Here is a 21,641-nt window from a genome sequence, read left to right as displayed (position 1 = left end):
CGAGTTAATTCATGTGAGAATTAAATATACTATAAAAATGTGACATATTGATATAAATATAAAAAGTCGATAGTAAATATTTGATATCACGATCAACCGACATTGAACAGAATTATCATAAATTTTGTTTTGTAATTTTTAAAGAACAAAAAATACAGTACAAAGTTAACGGAACGGCTGTTTTCATTCCTCATTTCTCAAATGCACTGAGATTATATTCAGAAGCTGGAAAGTTTGGTAACTTGGAAACCTAATGAATTGCTTTTCTTACTATACAATGCAGTCTTGGTGTTGGGTCGAGTGTTCCTAGGTTCAAGTTCGATCTAAATCTGGTGCCAGCAGAGAGTGCACCAGATTCCAGAATATCGCAGATATCAAACGGGGATCACAACAATTCTAGAAAGTTTGTAAATACGACACGATCTTCAAACTACGAAATTGATCTGTGCCGTTACGGCCATTTGTAGACTGTACGTCGCAAATACGAGTTAAAAACTGTCCATATCAGATAACCACATTATAATTTATATTATACTAGCAGGAACCCCTCTAACCCTCAGGAGACCACAATATTTATTTATTTTATGACTTTATTTATTTATTTTATGACTTGGTGTCTAAATTTGACATGGTGTCTAAATTTCGAGACCTAAAGTTCCTATTCCTTGGCCAATTTTTATTCTCTACATACTGGTAAAAAAAGCCATCAAATCATTCAACACGGTCAAAAGAATTTCTATGGTATATCTCTAACGGTTTTCGCGGAAAATAGTGTTAAAATTGATGTCGTGGTGTCAGTGAAATAGCAACGGATAAATTATATGTATCTATCGTTTCGCTTTAAATATAGTAAGATAGTAATGCTAACTGTTTTAACGGGTTATTGATGACACGAGTTCCAGATGCCACTTTTAACGAGGTTGCCTGAACTTAACTTTAGGTATGCACCATAGCTATGAACCATATTCTTTCACTTCAGGAATCAAGATATGGTCTTTTGTTGAATTACTAAAGCTAATTTCTGACAAAAAGAGGGCACTTTCAAACTGGTTGTTACGGTGCTTGGGAGTATTGGAGTCAGACACAAGATGAGGCTGACGTACTGTACACTGTACAAGGGTATTATGATCTGTACACTTCAATTCAAACATTGTCTGATCAACCAAAGTCACCGTTGGAAGATCAGTTCACGTTTTTATAATTTTGAGAGTAGTTATTTGAAGGACTCGGAGCAATATTTAAATGTTTTATTGCTCCTGATATTAACATGACGTGGGAGTGCAGATCTCAGCGTAAAGTTTTCAGTGACTAAGGAAGAAACGGCAAGAAGAGCCCGGCAAAGGACTATTTGACAGAGGCAGAAAAATCATATCAGCGTATCAACTGCTTCAGTGTGCGGTAATGAGAGGACAAAAACATAACATTTTACAATTCAGCCATACAGGTGATAAATTATTATATGTTTTGTGGTCAGAAACAGTGGAATTTTGTAAGAGAAATTGATTGCTTTCTTTCCGTTTAATGTGCCGACTGCTGTTGTTAGCTGCCTTGGTAAACCGTTCAATATATATTATAGTTGGGCAGCTCAGCAAGATTTTGTAAAAAGTTTGTTGAATTCGGCAATTTTCAGTTTGGGAAAAATTCGGCTGCTACCTTTTCTAATTAGCTAATTCACTGAATGTAATCGAGTACAGTTTGAGACAAATAGTACAAAACGTGTGACCAACTTGTTAATAATGACTACTAAATGATTTATGGACATTAGAATTAGTTGAGCTCATTAAAATATTCAATACAGTAAGTTATCTTTACTTTATCGGCTAAAAGTTCGGCAAAAGTGCAGTAATTGCTTTTGAAAGTTCGTTGAGTGCGTTTTACGTGATATGTGTAATAATATTATATTTATTAGGTTAAAGTATCAAGTGAATAAAAAAAAGAGATTTTAAGAAGCACCGTCAATCCTAGCTACAAAACCTGACTTTAACGACCGAAACGGATCAGTTAAAATGAGAAAGTTATAAAATGAGAACGTTATATCAGAGTTGACTGTTTTCTAATCTTTAATCAGTTATTTATCTTGACATTCAGCATGTACGAATGATTTTGGCTCAGAACATCGATCGTTAGAATATTCTAGCAATTACAATTTATGATATTTGAACGGACTGCGACGATTCCATTTTTAATTTGTTCATTATTAAATCTACAGTTTTGGTAAGCGGTATTTCATGATTTTATTTATTTCTAAGATTATCTTTGATTATTTTCGATTACCTTTGATAATTCCTAAGATTATCGACGACTATCGCTTTACGTTATAAAGGAATAAATCAGCGGTCTACTTTCCAGTGCGAGTATGTGGCCAAAATGAAATAGGGGATGAACAAATCAAAATACCCCACCCCCGCCCACCCCCTCCCACCCACTCCCATCCCTCCCTCTTTAATAGTGACCTATTTTAACTTCTGGTCGTGTTGATGAAGACCTCACAATTTTAACGACTTTATCGAAGAAGCCTTATATAAACTGTGGAGACTTTTGCCTTCCCAGATTGTGGCTCGTGCTGTATAACAATGCTATATAATACGAAACTGAACGTGTTGATATGAGAACAACACTTTACTTCTAGCAATGAACGAATGTTGAATGTTGATGTTAGAACATATTATTAACATCTAGTAAATGTAGAACTGGGAAACCTTGGTCGTATTTAAAAGGCATATTTAAAATGCAAATTGAACTTTCCGCAGAGAAAATAGACTCTATGAAGGGGGTCAGGTGTTTTTTCATTGAAAGCATTAAAATTAAAACCAGTAAAATGGAAGAGATCCTGACAGAAATATAGAAGAACCACCGCTCCTGCAGGACCGAATAAATAACCGACACCAAACCAAATGGCGATCAAACTGGGCGTGTGATATCGTCAAAAATAGTACGTCTACTATGGTGTGGCTGTAAAACTTCATCAGATCAGTGCATAAGTATAGAATATATTGGACAGCAATAGTTGTTCGGAGATGATGTAAGTAGGCAAGTTAGCAGACCTGAGAACCGTACATACAGGAGGCTGAACAGCTTGGTACCCGCTGGTCCGGACTTGTCATCATTACAAACGTATTACAAGAGATATCCATCACCGCACAGATCAGTGACATCTAAAAAATCATTAACTTACAAATCCGAGGTACATAACGATTTTGATAAGAACCGAGAAAGGCTCGAAAACTGTTCAACAAGAACAAACAGTAGAATCATAGACTTGTCAGCGCCGGGATGACAGTTGGCAATGCAAAATTGTTAATTGCACTTGTATAACGTGGGAACAAGCCTCAATCTCCACATCTACACATCTTGTGCAAGCGGACACAGGTCTCATGAGACTTGTATCCTCTAATTTTATACCCAAATATGACTCTACTTAAGATGATGTGATCTCCAATCAGTAAGAACGTTCTGAGTAACAACGTTCTGAGAACTCTGTCATGAGTAATATAGTACACGATGATCATTGTACACAGGACAGTTCTTCAGAAGAGATGATCTCAATCCTACTATACGTAATATCAAGAAATTAGGTGATGATTACTTAGTTAAAATTGCTTTAGAAATGTCTTATCTAAATGTTTACTGCAGCTATACCAAAAACGAATAATTGTCTGTACAAAAGATGATAACATTAATATTTTTGATTGAATTTCGTTATAAGAATTAATTAACTGTCAGCATTTCCAGCGTTGAGATAATGGTTTATTCCAGATTAATCAAGAACAGGATGATAATTCACAGGATGGTAATTCAAAGGATGGTAATTCAAAACATAGATATTTGACCAATTTATGGGCTGAAATCTACGAAAATGGATATGTATGCCCAAATATGGACATAGAGATTTTTGCTCATAACTCAGCCAATTTGTGTCCAATTTTGATCAAACTTTATTATATACGTGTTCAGAAGACTAGTAACTTCAATTGTGAGCATGTTTAGGTGATTTGGTATGATTGAGCCAAAATTTGATAAAATATGGGCCAGGCACGTAGCAAGGGGGGGGGGGGGGGCAGGGGGGCTGCAGCCTCCCCGGAAAAAATTGAACCCCAGAAAAAAATAAGTCCCCATGTTCGCCTGGTAACTGGGCTGTGTTTATGACTGCAGTCTGTACTGTTTGTTTAAACGGCAGGCAATTGACTTCAGAATTTCGTAAATTGTTCCCAAATCCCACTATACATGTACTTATTCCATTCAATGTGGCAAGTACTGAGTTCGGTAGGGACTAGTAAGACATTTTGGCATTTGCTTAGTGCTTAATTTCCAGCGAAAAATTAAAGAGCAGTAGTACCACACTTGAGTAAGTCGTAAATTCTGATTCTCTGATTGGAGAATGCAGATTGCTGTTGTGAAGTTACCAAATTTACGTGAGTACTTGATTCTTTTAGTCCCAGTGCAGTTTATTGCTGTCCTAAAAATTTCTTTAATGTCAAATGTCGTCTAAAACACCCTATTTCTCAATATTTTCCCCCGCTGGGGGCTGCGCGCCCAGACCCCTGCCGGGGCATGCTCGCTTCGCAGCTGGGTTGGACGCGGCAGTTCGCTTCGCTCGCTGAGGGCCCCCCCCCCCCCCCCCCAAAGAAAAATCATGGATACGTGCCTGAATCCTGATACGGGCATGACTACCCCGCAGGCACCAGCGAATGCCCAGATTCCTCAAAAGTTGGAACCCCCTCAAAAGTTTGGCCACTGGCCCTAGTTTGTTGGTAGGCATTTTTAATTAGGCTCTTGTTTTTACTTCACGGAACTGAGTGACAATTTTTAATCTAAATAAATAAGTATCTTTGGAGGTAGGTAGAGTGAGCTGTGTTGCAGTTAAGCCGTTTGTTTTCAGCTGTACGTATAGCCACAATGATTCTCTACAAGATGTACACTAGAAAATATTTCGGGTATGATTATTATGCTTACAGTGATGAGTTTGAGACATTTTCAAAATGCGCATGAATACCTGATCATGAATACCTGATTGCCACCAGGGGGTGATTATGAAGATTTTGTTATGAGAGAAATTTCTCTTTGGAACCCAAGATAATTGAGATTGATAACTTACAAAGCAGCCAGGTGAAATGTTTGGTATAATGTCAATATCCATGAGGTTCTTAGGGTATAATGGAATCGAATGGTAGTAAGTTTTAACACAAGGTTCACTGTGTCACAAGCATCCTTGGTTCTCACAAAGTCATTTTATTATGTTAACATTCTCTCCGGAGACTCTCAGGACACTATCAAGAAAACAACAATTTCAAGAAATCAGGAGACTCATAACTATCTTCTTGTTGTTGTTAAGAATGCAAGTGGCGTAATTCAAGAATATAAACGTGTTCAGCAGGGGATAATGAGGTGAAGAGGTGATTTATGATTATAATAGATGATAAGTGGTGTCAAACTAGGCTTCTGAGGTAGAGGGGAACGAAATGGACTTTAGGGAGGAAGCAATCTTAGGAAGGATTTTTATCTAGACACTTATTTTACTTCGGTGTATTCCAACAGCCACAATGTTACACAAGTGCAACCAGCCAATTACAGGAAGCCGAAGGATCTTTTTGGCCAGTGACGGTTAAGGTAGTGTGTACCATACTTTCTTCGTCCGAGACTTTGCTGCAATGTGCAGCTCCTCATTTAACCCTCACACCCGATTTCTCGAGTATTCGGCTGAGTAGACCGGGGGGCTGCATAGACCACTCATGATCCTTAGCTGAACGTCGACGACGCTCACCCCACGACCAGGCAGTCAGTGGGTTTCGAACTCGCAACCTAACGATTGTAAGACAGGCGTTCTAACCAACTGCGCTACCTGGCCGGGATGGGATCCCAGAGTGAATTTCAGATTTTAAAGGCACAGTCGGTTCTGTTTATGGAGGGTTGTCCTATCTGTATCACAGCATTTCCTGGCAGATCAAGGTGAGAGCATGATGTGATGGATTTGAGGACTGCTATGTTGTGTCCAATAGTCAGGACATGATGAGCAGGGGCGGATTTGACCAAGTCTGTGGTTTTGTTTAACTGACTGAGTCTGCAACATCGATTGTGTTATTTTATGTGGTGAATCAAGGGTCTGTAGGTCTGACCGTTTTATTTAGAAGGGCACTGTGAGCAGGATATCTCGTAGATAGTGTTAGGTTTAAGTTGAGGAGGGGGTGTGGTCTTCGTTTGGGTTAGGAGGTTATAAATGGCTCCTCAACATTATAATACTGTTTGCGTACATATCTATCTTTTTCTTTTCATTTCTTTCATGTATCTATATCTCTACACAAAATCAAGGTATAAAATTGATTAAAAGGGAGGAGGGGGTTTCATTTAAAATGGTCAAAACGTGGCTAGAAAAAAAGCTTTCTTTAGCAAAGTCGAGTCAGATGATCCGCTTTTATAAACCTTTCACCCCTCCCGCCCAGAGTCGGTTATCCTTGCCGAGCTTACTCACATCCTTGTATAACATTGAATTATAAAAACAGCAGTTCTAGCCAAAAGGCAAGCAGTTATACCATCACATTATCAGTTATGACCCACACTTACTCTCAAAACCTATCAAAAATGCAGTTTCACACGAAAGCAAAAAGCAAACATTCCCTTTCAACTTTGCCCAGTGGCGTAGGGGTTACGTAGATTTCTAGTCTCTAACTGCATGTCCATTCTATCCAGAAAGTTATGTAAGGATTAGTGTGCCAGTTGATTTATTATTAATTGTGCAAAACTACTTTTTTGTCGTTTCACTTGAAAAAATTTGTATTTTCAAATTAAAATTATAATTGCTTGAAAAGTATTTTTTGTTTTTACAAATTGCAAATTATTTCGATAAAATTATTTTACTGAGCGCCGTTCAGCCTGTCATTGCATTCCACCAAATTTCTATTTGGTATGTTTATTAACATCAATATAATGGCCTGCATGGGGTCCCCTAGTAAAAATTATCATATGAACATTTTTTGAAGTTTGCGCTTGTAGTACACAATGCATCAATGGAGGACTTTGCCGCTTCGACGCGCCGCGCAAACTACAAAACTAGCATTCTTGCTTCGCATCGATCGTTGCTCTGCTTCGCAGAGCAACGATCTCGATGGATTGACATCGTAAATTAAAGAATGCATTGCTTTCAAAATATTTGTTTCATTCTATATTCTATTGAGTTGTGAGCTGAATCGCACCGCGCATTAAATAACTTTCATCGCTATCACACTGCACACCAGCTTTTTTGTAGTATTCTGTATTTGGCACAAATGTTAACAAGTATCACCTAACTGTTTGACATACGTTGTATGACCCGCCGCGCACGAGTGCGCGGCCCCCTGTATCGTCAGGACGATAGTGAAACGACTGTGGGGGGTCACAATGTGATACAATTAACTGTTAAGAGCTTTGCAAAATTGTAGCAATATTGTTTCGATCGCTCGCGCTCGTGCTACAAGCTGGAAAGAAATTGTAGGTTTACAACCTACCAGGATGCGCGCCGAGTTGGACTCGTCGAGGGTCCAATATATGCAGAACAGACTAGATATTTTACGAGTATCACCCGTTAAGGAAGAAATGAATTTATATTGCATCGTTCGTTGAACTTTGCACTCGATCGTGACATGTAGTGTATTTAACGGATTAAAATATTTGTTTTATTAATGTTTGTTTTATTATATTATTATATTTGTGTATTATTTTGAGTTTATGCTTCACATTTACAATTTACATGTATTTACGATTATATTTAACTTTGTATCACGTTGCCAGTTGCGACCCCCACGGTCGTTTCACTATGGTGACGATACAGGGGGAGCCGCGCACTTCGTGCGCGGCGGGTCATACAACGTATGACAAATTTAACTTGCTAGTCTATTCACTATTGCTCGATTTTATCACTTATACAAAAAGCTTTAATGTTAAAAAGCTAAAAGTGTCGTGCACAGGGAAAGGTGCGCTTAGTAATTAAATTTACAATTAAAATCGCAATCTGTGGTTGCGATAAACAATTTTGATGCGCGGCGCGGCCCAGTAGTGTATGGAACATTGGAATTACAAAATATGTTCTAAACCTTGCTCTATCCAGAGACCTGCGCTTGCAGTGGCGCGCGCCCGCCTCACGGCGGTAAAAAACCCACCCAACGATTTTGGCACCACTATATAGTGATGCCAAAATTACCCGCGCTTTTGTCCTCATATCCGAGGATATTTTGACTATGTGAAACAACCGCGCCCGCAGTGGCGCGAAAGCACATGGTTATAGGTGAATTATAAACCTTCATCATATAATACGTACAGATTAAATAACGAAAAGCTATAGTTATTATTGTAAGAAGACCAATTAATACACGTATTGTTGTATTTTGGTAAGAGCACGACTGAGAATGAAGCTTATGTCAGTGAAAAAGAAGCAGGAACGTAAGCTTGAGATTCCTGCTATTGAGCATCTGCGTGATCATTCACTTGTTTCCGAATACAATATTGTTCTGAGAAACAAATTTGACTGTTTGGAACCTGAGGTTGACCTGGAATCTATGTGGGACAACTTCAAGACAACTGTCCAACAAGTTTCCATGGAAATCCTTGGGCAAAGACCTCGAAAAAAGAAGGACAGGCACCAATCTCAGAAGACAAAAGAATTATTGAAGAACCGTAAGGAATTTAAGCGTAAAGACCCTAATTCGAACGCTAACAGGTCAGAGTATTCTAGATTGAATAAGCTCTTTAAAAAAAGTAGCAAGGTGGACGATAACAACTGGGCACGTAGAATGGCCAATGACTTGGAAGAAGCTGCGAGAAAAGGTCAGCAACGTGAGGTATGGCAGAAGATCAATGTCATATCTGGAAAGAAGAAGAAGCAGTCAACTGCAGTTAGAGACGTATCTGGCCAGTTGATTGCCGACCCACATGCCCAGAAAGAAAGGTGGAAAGAGCACTTCTCTAGGCTATTGAACCCTCCCCCGCAAGAGGCCAATATTTCTGACCTAGACAACATCCCTCCGCAACCCAGTTTTGACGACCTTTCCGATTCGGATGAAGCTCCTACAAGAAACGAGATTGTTGATGCCCTCAAAAAACTCAAGAATCACAAAAGTCCAGGAGTGGATGGTATCACCAACGAGCAACTTAAGTATGGACAGGATGGGTTGGTCGATCAACTAGTTGTGTTGTTCAAGAAAGTGTGGGAAGATGAGAAGATTCCTGAGGATTGGTCCAAAGGTGTTATTATCATCGTTGGAAAGAAAGGTGACACCTCTCATTGCGCTAACAACAGAGGCATTACATTAAGATCCGCAGCCTCGAAGCTCCTGCAGATGATACTCCTGCGGAGACTTAGCAATGGCATGGAAAGATTCCTACGGGAAAATCAAAGTGGTTTTAGACAGAATCGCTCATGTATTGACCAGGTTTATTCACTCCGCTGTATTATACACCAATGCATTGAGTATAATATCCCTCTGTATATTAAGTTTGTTGATTTCAAAGCAGCTTTTGATTCAATTGACAGGCAGTTCATTTGGAGAAGTATGCAGCACTACGGCTTACCTGACAAGTACATTAGAATTATGAAGGCGTTCTTCACTCACACAGTTAGTGCTGTTAGGGTCAATGGAGAGGTTACAGGTTGGTTTGATGTCAACTCGGGGACTGGGCAAGGTGATATACAGGGACCACCAGTCTTCAACTTTTGTTTGAATTTTTCGGCATACCTTATGGAACTGAACAAGGTCATTAGCAAAGGGGCTTTATTACAGCTGCCAGCCCCCGGGGTAGAAGAGAAACATCTTTTGGACACTGATTACGCTGATGACATGGCTATGTTAGATAACTCAAAAGAGGGGCTGCAGGAAACCACTGACCTTCTCTGCAAATACAGTGCCTATGCGGGTCTGAAGATTAATGCTGGCAAGACACAGAGCATGGTTGTCAGCAAAAGTGCATCGCAGAGGCCGTATTCTAAAGACGACACTATGGACATCAATGTGGAAGGTCTCCCAATACAGCAGGTCAGCAATTTCACTTACTTGGGTGCAATCATCAGTGCGAATGGAACAATTGACAAAGAACTTTCAGCTCGAATTCAAAAGGCCTCAGGGGCATTCTATCAGCTCAGCAGTATATGGTACAGTCGCAACATCAAGACTCCAACTAAAATCAGGATTTACAAAGCGGCTGTTCTCACTATACTGCTTTATGGAAGTGAGGTATGGAATACCACACAGACGCAGATGAAAAGATTTGAGGTGTTCCATCATAGATGTCTCAGGAGAATCCTGAAAATAAAATGGTTTTATCATGTATCTAATGCTGATGTACTTAAGCGGGCTAACATCGCCCCTGTTGATACTTTCGTACGAGCAGCTAGACTCCGATGGTTTGGCCATGTGGTGAGGATGCCAGAAGAAAGAATACCCAACTATCTTCTGCACTGGATCCCAAAGCATGGTAAAAGGTCAAGAGGTAGACCTCGGAAAAACTGGTTGTCATGTGTCCGGGAGGATGCAGCAATCTTCACAGGTGTCGATAACATCACGATAGAAGATGCAGAACAACAAGCTACAGACAGGGTTCACTGGAGAGGTCTAATACACCGGAGAAAGGAGTTACTTTGTGGTGCAGGCCACTCCAACGACTAGGAGGAGATTTTTTCAAGTACAAGTAAGTATTGTTGTAAGTACACAAAACCTGTGAAAGAAAATATTTTATTACATAATAAAATAACTTTAAATCCATATTAAACAAATTCCAAATAAATATTTATTTATATAAATATAAATATTTGAGTTGGCACACAATTTTTTGTCTCTGATTTTAATAAATTTTGTACCTCTAAGTGTGAATAATGCAAATTCACCGTGTAGCACGATAACGTCGAGCTGTAAATGGGCCTCCTGTGCATTGCAAAACTGTAAAAAGGACGGGAAATGTAATAGGTAATTTCTTGCTTAAAATGCCTATAACTCCTTAAGTATCAAATACTTTGAAATGATTTTTACAGGATCGTAATAAGCTTATATTAGTCAGACGCAACTACCAAACTACCGATTACATTACACACAAGGCCTCATGTATGTAATGTATCACACTTCACAGACGACAGCAAACAAAAACAAAAACGTAGGATACAAGGATACAAGGATACAAGGATACAAAAGTGATAATTATTTTATTGGATTCACAATAGTTATAATTCTGAAATAATTTAAGGTTACACAATTCTAGTTATTTACAAATGTGTAGGGATAAAATAGAAATGTTTTATAATACTATTTTTGAGGTCCTATAGCATTATGCATTGGCCAGTATTTGAGTGGAAATCTGGGCTCTTATAGTAGGCTGTAAAATTTCGTTCACAGAGAGAATTGAATGGATTGCTCTTGCTGTGGCAGTAAATTTTGTAGGGTCTAGTGTTTTATCGGATAGCAAACCGGCTAGGTCAGTAATATTTTTGGGATGGAAGTTAAATTTTTCTCTAACTGAGGAGTAGAGTAAACAGTCAGTTAGAACATGAATTTCGTCCTCAATAGGCTTAAGCCCCTTGCTGAAAAAGCAAAAAGTGCACCATCGATGTTCTCTTGGTACTAGGGGGGTTTCGTAACGGCCCCTCTCAATGTAAAGATTGTGGCAGCTAATACGAAACCTTGTTAAGCTTTTCCGAGCATCGGGGATCTTAACCACTCCTAAGTATGTTTCTGGTTCAAAATCATGTTTAATTTGATTGTAGAATTCTAATTTAGGTGAGGATGCCTTGGCAGATTTCCAGGTATCCACAAATTCTTCCCTCATGTTGTGACTGATTTGGGTAGAGAGCTTGGATTTTGAAGAGGATGAGTGGGGGAAGTTATATTTGGTGAGAAGATTAGAGATGTTGGTGTACCAAGGAAGGCCCAGCATAATCTGCTCATGAAATGCAGCGGAGAGAAGTTCATTTTCAGTGCTTTCAAGGCGACTATAGAAATCTATTGCAAGTTTGCAGGCTTCAAAGAAGAGGGGGTGGCGCCCACTTTCGCCCCAGCAGCCTATATTTGATGCTTTTGAATGGACAGACAAGGACCACTTGATAAACTTAAGGTGGAATCTTTCATAGTGGTCTTGTGAGATGTACCTGAGAGTATGCTGGGGGTTGGCTTTGCTATCTGTTTTGGAGAGGTATCTCATGGTTTTTGAGTGAGGACATAAGATTTGGCAGCCATAGAGCAGTATCGGTTTTATTAGAGAGTCAAATAGAATGTTTAGGGAACGGTGAGAGAGGGCATCTTTGACGATATTGCCTTTGAGGCCATAGAGAGCACGGAGAGCCTTGGCCCTCAGTTCAGTATTTGCTGCTGTAAAAGATCCATTTCTGTGGAATATAATGCCAAGATAGCAGTATTTTTCGGTGTGTTGGATGGGCTGGCCTCCCAAAATGAATGTTTCATAGGATTGTTTTCTTTTAGGAGGGCAGAATATGAGAATCTTGGTTTTTTTAATGTTTACTTCGAGGCCCATAGAGTTACAGAAGTCGAATAGGATGTTTATATTGACTTGCAAGGACTTGGGACTTAGGGCAAGTAGGACAAGATCGTCAGCCCAGATATGGTTGAAACAAGACACCACACGTGTACGATCTCAGCCGGGCAGTATGATAGCAGCCAATAGGAGGGGGGGGAGGTACCGACGGACATTAATGGCAGTATTTTAAATTTTTGCTCAGACTGCCATTGCCCATAAATGCACATTAAAGCCCATTAAAAAGTATGGGCATTAATTTCACATAGCAATGTGTATATGTGTACTGCGTGATTTGCTTGTTTCACGCGCTTGTTTCACGTTACTGCAAGCGAGAGAGCTCTGGTTAGAGCAAGGCATTAATGGCAGTATTTTAAAATTTTGCTCAGACTGCCGTTGCTATTAATGCCTATTAATGCCCATTAATGCACATTAATGTCCGTTGGTACTCCCCCGCCAATAGTTCAAATTGCAAGGTGTCCTGGACGAGCTAATCATATAATAGATTACCTGTAGTAGATGCGCTTGATGTGCTTTGTACCCGTTTACAATAAACTATGTGTTAAAACTGCGCGGCTTAGTCGTCCAAACGTAGGATTGGACGACCAAAAACACAAAATTTCACAATTAAGATCATGCGTGCGCTTTCATTCGAACGTTTGAGTGAATAAAGAGCTTTATATTACGATTAGATATTTCCGAACACTATTACCAAGCTTGTAATCTTTTTTCGCTCTTGTGAGTGGGTCAATCATTTATTTTGAATTGTAGTTGACAAAGGCATGTAGCCGAAACGTCGACAAATTAACACACTGAGTGGAGACTCTCACTTCGTCAACTACAGTTTAAAAAAAACTATTACCAAGCACTATTTCTATTTTTAAGCACCAGACACCAGATGATAATTTTAGGGCGTCCACTGACGCCTGGACGCCCTCAATAGCCGCCTCTGTCATAGACTATGAAGTCCGGAGGGAGTTTGTTCGAATACGGATTCGTTTTTCCAGTTTTCACATATAATCATTATATTTATAATGCAGAATTAAAAGCTGCTTTCGATATGACTGGTGGTGGGCTGTCTCCGGCGGGACATAGATCTATATAGGGGGAACCCGGGTACGAGTTAACGAACAGTGTTCGTGTCCTTCCACAACCCCCTGTTACCTGTGTTTCTGTCGGGGTAGCCTAATTCATCCGTTAGAATCGCAGAGTTAGCGGAGCTCATGATATCTCGCGACGTATGCTGCATGAACGGTGCAAGACTTGCGCCGTTTGTTTCAGCATCCAGTTGCGAGTGCTTGCCCATCGAAAACATGATTAGTGATTGTGGATTTTATTGATGTTACTGATTATCCAATTTGATCAGCGCGCCAAATATTGAGGTTTACCTGCAATTACATGTAAAACTAAATAACTTAAACTGTAAAAACTTTTAAAACCTTAACTTGAAAAGACTGGCCACACCCAGAAGCTGAAACTTGGCAAAAGTGTTCTTTGGGGTGTTGCGCAAAAACGTTATGTTTTAGAATTTTGATTTTTGCCTTTTTTCTTGAAATATGAGGTTAACTTTACCCCAAATTCGAAATTTTTTGTAAAACAAAGATGTAAGCTTAATCTTAGGCACTAAATCTCGATTCTCAATGACAGTGCAATATATTTGACTGTTTTGGCAATTACAAATGATTTCGTTTGCCGCTATAATAATGGATAGCATAGTGTGTTCTGAAACTCTTTTACAATACTGCTACAGAATGACTAAATTCACCTAATTTGTCCAATTTTACGTTTCTACTTTAAGAAGGGGAGGGACGTCAAGCAGGGGGGGGGGGGGGGGGGGGGGGGTGCGGGTGGTCATTGACATTTTACTGTATTTAGGATGTTCATAAGAAACAAGTTATGGAAAGACCAAATTCAATAAATTAAGTCATGCATATATTTTTTTAAACGTGCTTATGATATTAATTAATCTTTTTTTTTAATTTTCAATGTTTTTACTGGTAATTGCATACCCTTTATCTTGTAATTAACTGTATTAAGGCTTAACGATTTTTTCATGGTTTGGAACCTAACCATGGATTGCTTTTCTGTTTTTCTGACTTGTTTTTTGTGGCACCTGTGTATTTTAAGTTATTGTGCCACTATATTCTAAAAGTTTAAATCATTATTATTATTATATTCTGTTGAAAACTTCCCCCCTAAAGTGACAATTCAATATCTGTGTATAACCCAGTTGAAATTTCCTAGCAATTTCAAGTGTATAATCTTACCCAATACTTAGGTATGCCTCTGTTGTACTCCTGTGTTGCCTGTGATTCTGTTGTGCTTGCAGACCATGCTGATGTCGTTGGTAACTTTGAAGCTGCCACTCAACAAATATTGGACAGGACAGATAGCTCTAAGTTTTCAAGGCACACATACAGTGTCAACCAGTAAGTTTTACATCTTTACAGCTGTTTGACTTTTTGGTATATATGGCTACTAATCGACTTTGACAAACAAAAAAGATAAACCTTGGTTTTTCTGAAAAATTGAATAAATTTCATTTGTCACAACAAATCTGGCTTGCCTCCCCAGTTGCAGTATCCATGTCTGTATAACTGAATTTGATCTTGATATTGTTATTGCTCGATAGGTAATGAAGTTGGCTGAGGTTCTGTGTTTATTATTTTAAACCATATTATAATAATTGTGCTCTATTGCATAATTTTCAGGTACAACTATCATGTTTTAACAAAAAAAGGATTCACCTTTCTTGCAATTGCTGACCAAGAATTTCCTATGCGAATTTCATTTGCTTATCTGGAAAAGGTTTGTTCACCTTATTAAAAGCACATTAGCTTGTAAATAATAACATTTTATCTTTTTAATTTTATGCAAAATTTGGTAAGCAAAATAATGTGGAAGACAAATCAAATTCTGTGGGTAAAATTAATTGTATTTTCACTGTGACCTGTTATCTTTAAAAATTCAAAGAGGTCTTAATAGTATAAAAACTGGATATTCAGATCAGCTTTTATTTTTCATCATGATAGTTTAAACTTCCACAATAAAATCTGTTGCTGCAAAACAACAATATACTCCTTAAACACTTTTATACTACAGATTGGGGAGAAGTTTTTCTCAGGAACCTTACCCCAGCGAGCGAGCAATGCTAAACCATATGAGTTTCGAAGAGACTTTTCACCCATTCTCTCCTCCTGCATCGTGAGTATATTTATTTAGGTTTTTTAGGAAATGTTCCTTTAACAGAAAATCAAATAAATTAAAGAATGCCCTTCAGGAATTGTGGCATTGTGCCATGAAATAAACCGGCTGTTGCCAAAGCTAATTAAAACCAGTTTCAAAACTTAGCATTAAACAAAAGAGAAAGACTGGTCCATGTGCTAGGCAGCTCAAAGTCGTACAACTTCTCGAACTCAGATATATAACAAATAAGCGTTCTAAATTCCATTGAACAATAAAGCTGATACAGCTTTGGGAAGTTTCCCATCCTCAATAGTCCCACGTAGGTTAAAACGTTGCCTCAGACATCTCTCCATTGGTGAACATGACTTCATGCTCTTGTTCTTGCTCTTGTTCTGGATCAGCGTGCCACTCGGAAGCAAGCTCAGACCAGTCCACACATTGGGTAGTGCTTTCCCCATCGAGCTGAATGTTCAGACACTTAGCATATTTTCCAGAGGCTTTTCCTGCTCTACTGTGATAGAGCTCTATCTTTTCTACAGACTCTTGTTGTCTACTTGCCGTAGGCACTATGACTTGAGTTACCAACTCTCGGGTGTCAGCAGTTACTACCGTGCTTGTCGTAGGAATTCTCAACTCTTTCTCTCTAGAAGCTCTCTGCTCAAGTGAAACTTCTTCAGAAAAGTATCTTGGAGTCTGATCTTCGTCAACCATCCTTTTTTCTGTACCATCATTACTTTCGGGTGAAACAAATTGATGCTTCTCTTGATCTTGGGTCGTCTTCTCACGTCCTATCACAACACCAGGTCCACTCCATCTGTCAGAATTGTTTCTCTTATAGAAAACCTTTTCACCCATCTCCAGCACAGTGTCTTGACAGGTACGGACCTGTGACCGCAAGACACGTTTGATTTTAGCACTATTCTCTGCTTTTATGAACTCCTCACGTGCAGTCCTCATTGCTCTTAGATTGTCTTCCAGATGTCTACTGGCAACTTTCTCCTCCAAGGAAGGAAGATGATTATCTACCACATTTGGCAATGGCGGGTTCTTTCCCAAGACAAGCTGGTACGGGGAATATCCTCCTGACATCTGTCCTTGCACAGTTTTCAAGTCCATTGCCACACAATCATTGAAGACAGTTCCCCTTGGCAGCCCGACAACCGGTCTTGGTTTTGGCTTAGCATATCTTTGGCACACTTCGCAGTTACTGCATACTATCTCTAGAGCCTTCATAAACTCTTTCTTAGTGAAGCCTGCATTCCTCAACATACTCTGCAGCTTGTATGCTGGAGCATGAGCAAACTGCCTATGCAGTTTCAAGGCTTTCTTTTTCATTTCTTTTTCATCTGTGCCACCCATAGTATCTTCAGTAACTGTCAATACCAACTGCACACTTGAGTCGCTGAGACATCTCCTTCTGTTGCACAGGGGTACACAGTAATGTCCTGACTTACACTCAAGCAATTTGACCTGTTCTCCGTTGAACATCATTATGTCTTTGGTTAAGTCAATTACTGCTCCTGCCTTCTTCAAAGAGGGTTTGCTCAATAGTAGGGGTAAGTCACAACTCACAACATTTGCATCGATGAGTATTTTCTGCGTCCCTATCCTCCCTGGTATCTTTATCTTTTCAACTGAGGTCACCTTCTTACCATCTCCGAACTTGAAAGGGGTTGCACATTCAGTTGGAGTCATCATCCGTCTTTCTTCTTCTCCCAATGTTTCTGCATACTGTTCAACCCAGTTTCTTCCAACCACAGTCTTTGTGCAGCCAGAATCAATGACTGCACACGATAGTGTCTCGAACACTAGGGAGCTGAAATCGGGCTTCTCCTGAATGAGGGTGCAGGTGGTTTCTTCTACCATCAGAGTCACGTAGGCGCTTCCAGAGTTCTCTGATTCCATTTCTTCCTCCGCGAAGTACTGAGCACCTCTTGCTTTCTTTGGACAAAAACGAACAATATGGCCCTTTTCTCCACACTCAAAACAGCCGCTATTGAACCTGGTTCTAGCATCTCCTGAATTATATGGAAATGAAGTTCCTCTGTTGGTTCCTCGGTTATTTCTGTACGGACCACTGTAACTCCCTGAACCTCTTGAACCTCCTCTAGAGTCTCGTCTCCAGTTGTTGTTGTAGGTAAAGTTACACTCTTCTGGCTCACTCTTTATCACAGTAGTTTCACTTCCGTGTTGCTGACTGTCGGTGTTTGGGAGTCGTGTGAAGATTTTCCCTATCGTTTTTGCCATCTCTGCATAGGTCATACTCTTCACAGTTGCCAATGCAAGATCGACTTTCTCTGGTGCCAGCTTGGCACTGTTCAATACTCTATATGCAAGTACTTCTTCTGGCAGCTCGATCTTGTGCTTTTTCAGATCGTCGTACAACTTCTCGAACTCAGATATATAACTCTGCAGATTCATTTCATCGCGCCTTTCATACTGTTCGAACTTACAGTATATTTTATATGCTATATGTGACGAGTCTTCCTTGTAGATCTTATCTAATCGAGCTATTATCTGCTCCAAGCCATCCTCAGCTATGAGCACTTCCTTGCCCAAGGATCTAACATGGTTCTTGACTTTTCCTTCATTCAGCTCCAAAAGAAACGCAGTTGCCCTCCTCTTCTTGGGAAGAGCTGTAAACTCACTCCACAGATCAATGTCCAACCTCCAGTCTTCATAGCAGCGACCTTCCTTGTAAGCCGGTGGAGCCTTGTATCCAGTCCTATTGTTACCCAAGCTTGGTGCAGGTGTCTCCTCTGAGTTTTCACCTGTCATCACGGTAGATCTCAAATCAGCAGGTTCACTTCCTTGCTACCAATGTGAAATGGCAAGTACCAGTGAAAGCAATGAAACACCAAGGGTATAAGGGAAGGGATATCAAACAAGGCTCCACTAGCCTAAGACACATAAACAGGGAACATATCTCCTGAAACAGTTATATAGTAGTAATTGAAAGTATTAAACTATGTTAATGGAAATACAAACATTCACACTATGTACATGTCACACTTATTTATAATTTACTCACATGCTTTAGGACATCATATTATGATTTAATCATTAGGTCATCATATTATAATCATCATATTAATAACAAAGTTTAATAATTAACTTGAAATTGTGAAACATCAACTTACCAAAACTTTCCACTTTGCAGGTTCAGTTTAACAAGACAAGGGAGGTAGATAACATGGCAGAACTACATGGACAAGTTGAAGATGTTAAGGGAGTGATGAATCAGAATATTGAGAAAATTCTAGAACGTGGAGAAAACTTAGAGCAGTTGCAGGAGAGAACTACTCAGCTTAATCTTAATGTAAAACCTTGTTTCTTCAAACATTACAGTTTTAATGTTCTTAGCTATGAGATTTTATCGACATATTATATCCTATACCTTAGGAATGTAGTGGCTAGCCCACATATTCTACCTCCAATCCACGCTGTACATGTGCACTTATTAGCCACTAAAAGAGAGCCTACAGTGCAGTGTATAATATGAAGCGATTACAACTGCCAAATTAGTCCACGCCACGGTCTTGTACACAATATGCAATGATCATGAAATTCGTCGTCCAAGCTTCAGACACATAACTCATTTAATTTCACAATGATAATTAATTCTATCAAATTTCTCCTCAGGCTGACAGATTTCAATCACAAGCTGTACGATTGCGAAGGAAGATGTGGTGGCAAAACCAAAAGGTGGTAATTTCTCTGGTGGTGGTTTCACTTTTAATAGTAGGGATCGTATCTCTTATCATCTGCTGGCAAGAGGGGGTCTTCAAAAAGAAATAAACAGTTGAATGATTCTTTGAAACCTTGAAACAGATTTTTATGCCCCAAATGATTATTCCTTCTGAGGTTTTGTGGACTTTGTGTTAATGGATTTTTTAAATGTTACCGTGTTGGCTTTTCAATGTTTATTGTTATATTATATTTGACGTTTTGAATCGCATTTTGGCTAAGATTTGTATGTTTTTTAAAAAGAGAGTATCCCAGTTGAGTGTTTAAAGAGGGTTACAGTGCAACGATCTGTTATACACACGTCACATAATGCTTACCCTGATCATTTGACAGCATGGTAACACGCACATAGCTATCCTGGAGCGAGCGTTCTATTTGTGAACAGTACTGTAATCCTGTTTATACTGTAGTTACAGCGGATTTTAAGTTCCCAGTACTCCTATAACTTATTCACTTGATGTCATAGAGTACGTTATTATTAGGTTAGATATTAGTTGTTCGATTCCATTGTATCAAGCGCGGTCAGACATTTGAACTAAGCGTCTGCACTCTGCTCTATTTGCTAAGAAATAGGGCGTTGCTTCTAAAGTACATATAATTTAATTCGCATGCTCACGTGACACGAAACTGAACTAGATTTGAGCAGTATGTGGGACATTTTGTAAGTTGTGGCAATGAAAAGCAAAGCAATTTGTTTTTCATGGTCATAAATATTTGATCAATTGACGATCGTAGATTAAGACTAAGATATAATCTTTTGACCATTCCAAACTACAAGACATGGGCCTTGAAATATCATACTACCCTTTAATGTCAGGGTTTTATCCGGATTTTGTGTTGTTGGTTAATAAATAGAGTGAATACAATATAGAATGATCATTGAACTTAGTGACTCAGTGGTTATGTGGTAAAATAGCACCAGTGTCGCATAGTGATTTAACATGCTATTTTGTTCGATCTGAATTTATTTTTGTTATTTTCGTGAAGCTTATGTTTTGACCAGCTCTTAAAATATTGTTATGAAGATTTTTCTGAACGATTTAATGATTGATGTATGACACTAAACGGGCTGATTACATTGTACATTTCATGACAAGAAAACAATTTGTTATTTAATTTCGCATGTTTTTCTCGGTGTATTCAAATATTATTCAAACATATTCTTGTCATTAACTATCTTTTGACACCACTTGGGGGTCCAAATTTTGGGACCTAAAATTCTTATTCCCTGGCGAATTTGTAATTTCTTCATACTAGTCAAAAGGCCATTATAAAAGCATTCGACCCAGTCAAAAATGTTTGAATGATATGGTATCTCTCACGGTTTTTGCGGGAAGTCGCGTTAAACTGTTAAAGTTGATGACGTGGTGTCAGTAAAATGGTAATAGATATATAACGTAATGTATTATATGTATTATTTTGACTGAAATTAGAAAAAATTTTCCGGAGAAAACTTTGATGCAATTAAAATTTTGAACTGTTTTGACTGCATTTTTCTTGAATGACCAACTTGGAAGGTCACTGAGAATGGCACAAGACACGATTGAGGTAGTACTCAAAGTTCTATTCCCAAAGAAAGCTTTGATAAACGGAAAATTGTCAGAATATAAAAAGAAACTTTGGAAGATTTTTTGAAGAGGAGCGTTTCTGCCGTCACCTTGACCGAAATTTCGCGGTTTTGATTGAAATTATGACCAGTGACCAATCATTGAGGTTGGTGAGAATGACATTATTATATTATAATATGCATCTAGTTTAGCAAAAAGCACCACCGTCATCTTAATTGATATATGAGAGGTTGAGGTATGATTATCATGATGTTTAGGCAATAGCCCTAAACTCAGAAAGTTGTATGATAATAAGAAATGTCTGAGCGAATAATCCACTCAGAGCATCTTTTACGTCTTATATCTATATATAATAAGAGCTAGTAATAACTTTCTCAAACGCACTGTCCCGTATCACTGCACTTGAAGATACTCATTATAGTCTAGACGTTCTGGATAACAAGTAAGCAGCTCCAGTTGAATCGCCAACTAACCAGACCTTTTGACGGCATCTTGACTTACGCAAACAACAACTTACTTACTATTTGTTAATTCTATGCATGTCACGTGGCACGTCACTTATTAAGATTTCTACTTGCTACATTAAGATATCACAAAAACAGAAGAGTGATCGGCGTCAGACGCGGACAGCTCTGAGAGATCAGGAGATCTTGTGTTACT

At 38.9% G+C, this 21,641-nt stretch overlaps 1 protein-coding gene across 1 annotated transcript; it reads left to right on the top strand.

Moving 5' to 3' along the window:
- The first annotated feature begins 14,757 nt into the window (after positions 1 to 14,757).
- On the top strand, positions 14,758 to 20,571 carry LOC134816821 (uncharacterized). Its single transcript, XM_063825816.1, has 5 exons — positions 14,758 to 14,909; positions 15,192 to 15,288; positions 15,583 to 15,684; positions 18,827 to 18,985; positions 19,309 to 20,571. The coding sequence occupies exons 1-5, from the start codon at positions 14,761 to 14,763 to the stop codon at positions 19,462 to 19,464; spliced, it is 663 nt and encodes a 220-aa protein (XP_063681886.1). The 5' UTR covers positions 14,758 to 14,760; the 3' UTR covers positions 19,465 to 20,571.
- Positions 20,572 to 21,641: the final 1,070 nt, after the last annotated feature.

The sequence above is a fragment of the Bolinopsis microptera genome, chromosome 1 (genome assembly GCF_026151205.1).
Source record: "Bolinopsis microptera isolate Bmic1 chromosome 1, MBARI_Bmic_1.0, whole genome shotgun sequence".
In the NCBI taxonomy this organism is placed as follows: Eukaryota; Metazoa; Ctenophora; class Tentaculata; order Lobata; family Bolinopsidae; genus Bolinopsis; species Bolinopsis microptera.
Note: the sequence above shows the minus strand (reverse complement) of the source record. Positions and strands in the feature narration are given on the sequence as shown.